The sequence below is a fragment of the Etheostoma spectabile genome, chromosome 8, assembly GCF_008692095.1.
Source record: "Etheostoma spectabile isolate EspeVRDwgs_2016 chromosome 8, UIUC_Espe_1.0, whole genome shotgun sequence".
Classification (NCBI taxonomy): Eukaryota; Metazoa; Chordata; class Actinopteri; order Perciformes; family Percidae; genus Etheostoma; species Etheostoma spectabile.
In genome coordinates this window covers 16,902,644-16,910,371 of record NC_045740.1, presented here as the reverse complement: position 1 = coordinate 16,910,371, position 7,728 = coordinate 16,902,644, and the positions used below count along the sequence as shown (strand labels likewise).

General features: G+C 42.4%; 1 protein-coding gene and 1 long non-coding RNA gene across 2 annotated transcripts in view; one reads left to right on the top strand and one right to left on the bottom strand.

Annotated features, from left to right (window-relative positions):
* Positions 1–7,728, bottom strand: part of met (MET proto-oncogene, receptor tyrosine kinase) — an 80,015-nt gene that overhangs the window by 19,910 nt on the left and 52,377 nt on the right. The window contains exons 11-12 of the mRNA XM_032522893.1: positions 4,817–5,026; positions 901–1,050 (exon numbers count right to left, since the gene is read on the bottom strand). Of these exons, the coding sequence (XP_032378784.1) occupies positions 901–1,050; positions 4,817–5,026 (360 nt within the window). The remainder of the gene's footprint in view (positions 1–900; positions 1,051–4,816; positions 5,027–7,728) is intronic.
* LOC116693827 (uncharacterized) overlaps positions 1–7,728 on the top strand; it is a 24,144-nt gene that overhangs the window by 4,431 nt on the left and 11,985 nt on the right. The window lies entirely within an intron of this gene.

Below are 7,728 nucleotides of genomic sequence, written 5' to 3'. Positions count from 1 at the left end.
CACACACACACACACACACACACACTCCTAGCAGAGTCTCATCTTTCAGTTTCCCTTTTCCTGGTTATTGACCTGTGTTCAGGTCAGCGGTTGATGGGTCTCACTATCTTTGTGGGGACCCGTCGTTGACTTAATGCATTCATTAGCCCCTCACCCTAACCTTAATCATCACAACTAAATGCCTAACCTTAACCCTTACCCTCACCCTAACCATAACCAAATTCTAACCCTGATCCTAAAACCAAGTCTTAACCCTCAAACAGCCCTTTAAAGTTGTGGGGTCCAGCCTTTTGGCCCCACAAAGCTGTCGGGACCCCACAAGTATACTGTATTCCCGGTTTTTGGACCCCACACATGTAGTTAAACGAGAACACACACACACACACACACACACACACACACACACACACACACACACACACACACACACACACAGGAACAAGAGGTCTATTGATTTAAGTGAAGTGTGTGTGTCTGTGTGTGTTTGTGTGAGTGGGTGTGGATGTCTATTAGTGGTTTGCTCTATAAACAAAAAGGTGTTAATTAAAGCAACTGTTGGATAAGCTACAGTGAGACGAGGTGTGTATGTATACTGTAGGTGTGTGCACCTGTGTACGAATGTCTTTCAATTGCTTTGTATTGTGCATGAGCGAATATGTTAATGTTTGTGTGTTTGTGTCAAAGTGCAGAGCTTAACCTAAAGTGAAAACAAATAATATAGGCAATAGGGTTAAAAAGGTACAAAAGTTTAAACCATTCAAAAGGAGAAAAGAAAAACTCCAAACAGACTGCTGCTAAGAACAAAAGACAAGAAAAAAAATGGATGTTATCTGCTTTCAATGCAAACTAAAAAGCACACTGCATGTGCGTTGGTATCTGTGAACGGCAGGTGTGTCTCACCTCCACCTGCAGCCCCTTGGCGGTGGCGGCCTGCAGCTCGGTGGGGACGGTGCACTCCAGAGTGTTTCCCACCAGAGTCAGAGTCTCACAGCTGTGGTTGGACACAGTCAGAACCTGACACTTCATCGCCTCTCGGTCCATGTGGTCCCCCTGCAGCGGAGGGAAAGGGGGAGGAAAGAGAGAGAAGGTGAGGCAGTAATAATAAGGGGAGGAAAGACAGCAAAAAAGGAAGGATGTAGTTAAAGAAGGAGAATGGGATTAAGATACAGGGAGAGATAAAAACAAAGATTGAAAAAGTTGAGGTCAGCAACATTCCAAGCGACTATTGCTGAGGTCCGTGCATCCAGACAGTAGATGGAACCAACCAAATGCTTAATTACAAAATAAGATGGAAACCAGCTATCACGAGTGCAAAATGAAACGTGAAAAATAAAGCTCCTTTGTGACTTTCCTGGAAAAGACACTACCTCAGGTGCAAATGAAATGCTGCTGTCAGCAGCAGCAGGAGTGTTGAGACAAACTGCAACTCACCAACATAAAACGGTGGATAGAAATGGGATTTCACACATTTTGGGAATACTGGTACACACAACGAGAACATAATACAGAGCCTTAGGGGGAGCTCTTTGGCCAGCTGAGTCCCTGTTATGTAGACCTCTTTAACCCTTGTGTCGTCTTTTCATCAACCATGAAAAAAACGTTTTGGTCACTTTTTTTCAACATTTTTATTCCTTTTTCCGACATTTTTGTCACTTTTTTCAATGTTTTTTTTTGATGTTTTTTGCCCAGGGTTTTTGGACATTTTTATTTTTCAACATTTTCAGCCCTTATTTTGACAGTATATTTTTTGTTAACTGAAAAGGTGTCACGTTTCACTTTCATATGGTTCTTTTTTAGTTTTTTTGGAACCTAAGGCGCACCATTTCATTTTATATGGCCGTACAGTCAAGTTTGGTAAAGTTTAGCATGGAAGATGCAGACTGCTGTCGAGGATGGCAAGGTGGGGGCTGTTTGGTAAAGTTTACTCTGGTGTAAATCAATCACAGGCCACAAAAGTGTGTTCTTTGCAATTTACAGACCTTAGTATTGGAGTGTGAAACATTCACACTCTTTAAAGTTGACTTATGCAGCCTTCAAACTATTTATAGGACTTTTTAAAAGGCCAGTAAGTGACACGGGTGCAGGACTGACAAAATGATATACATTTTATAGTCAGAAGTCAGTTTTTAGTATTAACACAATGGCTTGTTTATTGGTATTTGGAAACAGAAGGCTTCAAATCTGTTGGAAGAGAGTAGAAAATAGTCAGCGAGGTGAAGTAATGCTGGCTTACGTGCAGGTCTCTCTTTCTGGCAGAGTTCATCATGATTCATAGAGATCAAAAGGACTGAGTATGAACTGAGCTTGCTGCTTCTGATTTAACTAAGACAGAGTAACTTATTCTAGTCGTGTGACTCCTAGCGGGATGACAGAAAACGCCCCCTCTGAGATCTGATTGGAAGCACGCACACAGCAATTGTCCACGTGAGCGTGTGTAACCGACCCAGTGAGTGTGTGTCATTTGAAGGGAAGCGGCAAGAGAACAACGCGGCTTCATTTGTTCTTTTTCTCCCTCTCTCAGACTTGTTGTTGTTCCCGTGTTTTCTCTTCTCGTTCCCTTTTTGTTCCTCTGATTCCATCTCTCTCTCTGTCTCTCTCTCTCTCACACACGTAAACACACTTGTTTGAGTGCAGCAGAAGGCAATAAAGGGAATGATCACATTCCTTGCGTGACAGCTTGGGATTTTCCAATTTGACACAGAGTGGAGGCTTGCACCTGTTCACGTTCACACACACACAAACAATCACACATCACACACACACACACACACACACACACACACAACACACACACACACACACACACCACAACACACACACCCACACACACACACACAACACCACAACCCACACCACACACACACAACACACACCACACCACACACACTCTTCAAACAGAGCAACAGAAAACATAATTCACCTACTTGCTTGCAATTAGGACACGCATAAAGAAACACTTGGTATCCAGATCATCCAATACAATCCTTCTTCATTGTGTTTCTAGACATAGAAACATGGTTATTAAAGAACCGTCGCAGTGATACAAGTCACTCTGAATGATTTGTCACGATGTTAATTGGAAGTGATATCTCAGTCTCCCGTGAAGTGATGGCAGTGATAAGAGCCTGGCCACATGCCAAAATCAACAGCCGGGTTCCTTCATGTGCAGCCATACTGGTGCAGAGCTGTCAGTCAAAGCTAAATAATCCTTCATTTGTCTTTTATTATCAGCCTTTTTGGGGCTAGAGTTATCAGATGGCGCTAAATGAGCCCAGCATTGGCCGTTTACTGGAGGCCACTGCAGGGCTGGGTTATCAGATGGCGTTAAATGTGGCTGTTTTTCGGTAGTACCATTCCCCCTCGGGTAAAAACTGGGGGTTTGTCTGGGCTGGAGGGAAGGATGAAGGGGGGAAATAGGCTGGGTTGGTGGTGGATTTAGCATCGGGGCCAAGGTCATGCCTGGGAAAAAAGAGAAAGAAGGAAAAAAAAAAAAATGCAGCCAGGATCCCCCGCGAGAGGTTCAGCACAGCTGCCACGAACTGTCGAGCAGCAGTCAACAAAAAAAAAAAAAAAAAATGAAAGAAGAAAGAGGAGAAATATGTATTTCATTGTGTTCCTAAAACAGGCTCGGGGAACGTGGTGGCTTGTTTGAAAGCAGCATTAATTGTCAAGAGCTTGACCTCGGCACGCAGAACAATGCAAGTCAACAGAGAGAACAATAGAGAGGTGTAGCAGTGGGGAAGGGGTGGGGGGGGGTGGGGGGGGTGGTGGGGGGGGGGGGGGCAGTAGACGATGGGAAACAGACTCCACTTCCTGTTTTTCTTTTAGTATTGTTTCCTTCCCAACTTGACCCGGTACGTACCCAACTGTACGTGTTACAGTGAGGATTGGGAGGCAGAGTGCACCGACCAGCAGAATCAACCTGGCTCCAAATTGTGACTTCATCTCATTCAGTAAAGTTAAATACTAGCACTCTGAATGAAAATGAAAGCTAAAATCTAATTTGATCCACTAAACACTAGAAGCACAACTCTGCGGACCTGAAGCAGTGTTGTATACTTATCAGGGTTGGCAGAGTGGTGCAGAGGTGTCTTGCTCTTGCTGTTCTGTGAAGGACTTCTTAAGCTTTTAACACATGGAGACTTTCTGACTTAACCTTAAAGTCAAAGATTAGAGTTTCTTTAGGAGTCTTGAGTTTCTGCACCTGTTTCTGGAAGTATCTGGCCTGCTGGAGATCTCATGAGCAAGACCTTTAATCTTTTACCAAGGGATTCAGTTCTGCAATCTAACCTTTACTGTTCAATTTTTTTCTAACTTTACAGTAGTCTCACATTGCTAGGCCTTCCTTCACAGAGCTGCGGAGGAAGGTCTGGCTAGTCCACACATCATTCCAAAATGGGAGAAAAACGTGATCTGGTTTATTGGCATTTCATTATAGCAGTCACAATGGTCTTGGGCGGCGCAATGCGCCGGACGGAGCCACGGTGCCTCTGCAAAACAGCCTCGGGAAGGAACTTGTTTTGGTGTACGTTCAAAAGTTGTTTTAGTCGTGCGACAGAAAACTCAGATTGGACAGATTGGACAGTCTAGCTAGCTGTCTAGATTTACCCTGCAGAGGTCTGAGGAGCAGTTAACTATAGTCCTCATAAATTGACCGAAGTTAAATATTCCAACACAAAAAAGGAAGGACATTCGGAATTTAGGGCGGCACCTGAACAATCCTGGAACTAAACGTCGTCGATGTAGAGTAAATGAAAGACATTGACATTGATTGACATCATTATGATGGAGCTGTAGACTGCGGATGTTGTCTAACCTTGAGTTCCACTATGCTCTTGTTGTCCTTGGATGTGAGCTTGGGGTCTTGGAAGTGGGGGTCCTCCACGTAGATCAGGTCCCACTGATCTGTGGAGTAGCCGTCCAGGACAAAGGCCACCTTGGTGACCACGGGCGGCTGCAGAGCCAGTTTGGCCAGAGAGGGCGTGGTGCACTGGATGGACGTTCGGTTCTCACCGTACACACAGCTCTGGAGGAGAAAGGCAGTCGGGAAACACAGAAAGAAGAAAACACACAGGTTAGAAAAACTGTCATGTACAAATGCAGGTTTTAAAGTGGACCTATTATATAGCATTTTCAGAATCATACTTTTATTTTGTGACTTTATTGGAACATGTTTACATGCTTTAATGTTGAAAAAACACTTGGCTGGCTGCAGCTGTAGAGATGCTCTGTTGGAGCGCCTGTCTCTTTAAGAGCTTGACTTTCTACTGTGAAAAATCACGGGTGAAGTAGTATATTCTAAACCAAATACTACATGAACGCAAATGCTTCAGGAGTTATGTAACATGAAATTGGGAAAAAAATTAAAAATCGGGAGCCAAGATTACATCTTTTACTGCCGTTAGCATGCAGCTACATGCGACAATGTTAAGACCACAGTAGCTTAACAAAACAAAAACTCCAAAAAAAAGAAACCTTTTAATAAAAATAAGTAAAAATTCTCTAATTCCAGCTTCTTAAATGTTAATATTTTCTAGTTTCTTCCCTCCTCTGTCACAGTAAACTGAATATATCTGAGTTGTGGACAAAACAAGACATTTGGGGATGTCATCTTGGGCTTTTTTTTTCACCATTTTCTGGAGTTTTATAGACTAAACTAATAATCAATTAAATCGAGAAAATCATCAAAATATCAATTAACAATAAAAGTAACCATTGCAGCACTAGAAAACACACTCACAAACACTATACAACCCTTACCCTAACCTAAAGCTCACCCTAATTCAGATCTTAAGCTATTAACCTGATCCTACAGCCAAAATATTATATACTGTACATGCTTAAAGAGTATTCTGATTTCTCAAGACTAAAGAACGCTCCCTCCAGGTCACAGTGTAGAACAACACTGCAGTAATCCTCCGTTTGGCAGCTTCTTTGATACTCAACACAAACTAAATGAGGCACCGTCTGTTTCAGCTACTGCAGTGTTTACACGCATGGCCCAAGGGCACAGCCGAGTTTTTATCCCGCGTTGGATTGAGCCCACATAGAATTACCAGCTTTTGTGCTCATTAAGAACCCCCCAGTGAGAGACAGAATCATCTTTTTTTATTGAGGTGTTTCATCTTTGTCTCAAGAGAACACAGGTATCTAACGGGGGGAAAAAAGACGCTGAGGTTGGATGTCCCTTGTGTTCATGGCAAAGATCTAAACCTCCAGTGACTGCTCTAAGATTTGAATCGGCCTCGTATCGGTTGCTCAAGAGGAACATGTACTAGACTTCATGTCTGTGTAACATTGTTGAATTACAGCACGCACTGTATGTATGTATGTATGTATGTATGTATGTATGTATGTATGTATGTATGTATGTATGTATGTATGTATGTATAAATGACAAAGCAAGAAGCTCACATGAGGTACTGTAAATTAAGTTGAAGAAACTATGATATAGGTGAAATTTACACTGTAGGCTCGGGCTTTTTTTTCTTCAATCTGGACCATGTTTTCCTAGATCATAGTTTTTGTGTTTGAAGTGACAATAATCGAAATAGAAATTGGTCCAGTAATAAGCAATACCGCTGCAATGTCACGTTATTGGGCAATGTGAGTTTGGCGATGGCGATGTCGGAGCTGTTTCTGGTTTCAGGATGTTAGTCATTAACATAAAGGTTAACCCACGGTAAGGATCCTTTCCATAATGTTGTCAGACACTTAGCTGTGTGCGCACATGGAAGGCTTGTATCATGTGGACGTGCAACAGTTTTGCTTAGAATTCCTCATGGGGGCAACAGAAACTACGCACAATAGCTTTGAATGTTAAGTCACCTCATAGTTTATTGTTATGGTGAATTTAGTTGACTTTGGTGCAACTAACTTTCATCATCAGTGTTATCTCCCTCTCTTACAACATGTAGTGAATAGGTGTCACTGAGCTGTCACAGCTTTACAAACGAAGATTGGGAGAGTATTTGGGGAGGGAGCCTCGTCTTGGAAGGGAACAGCATCCAAATGGGGGTGTTACTGGGATCTGGATCTTGGGCAACTTTCCCAGAAACCAGAAATCAATAGACAGACTATGAAAGAGAAATAAATGGTTACACTTATCTGAAAGCTGTTGTTGATATGACTTGACAAGCAACAGTAAAAAGAGCGGTTAAGAGGCCAAAAGTGTTTATAAAACGATCTGTTATCCCATTTAGTGTCTGTCAAAATGCTGTTTTACTCTTCAGGATCCCAGCAGACGCGTTAGTTTATGTCTAGAGTGAAGTCAGAATAAAAAGAAGATTGCAAAGATTGTAGTTTATTAATTATGCAAAGCAAATATCAATATGGCGTGTTATTCCTCTACACAGGTGCACTCCAAACAAACCAGACTTGTTTTGCTGCGTGCTAACAGATCAATGCTGATATTTGCGCTGCGGTGGCTAATGATAGTGTTTATCTTTTGGGCTACAAAGGCAGATGTGTCCTTGAGTTGACATCACAGGATGCAGGGAAAAGAAGTCGCTCACTGGTTTAATAATAGCTGGTTGCACTTTCCCATTGCAAAACTGATATTGACAACAGCGCTATAGCTTCATTTTGTGACAAAATTGCACGATGGCAGCCTATGTGGACCCCAAAGCTAGGCCAGGGAACCCCAGGCCCATGAACTGTAGGTCTGTAAAGTTTATAAAACTTAATTTAATTTATTTATTTGATTAGAACAATGCACATTAATCAACA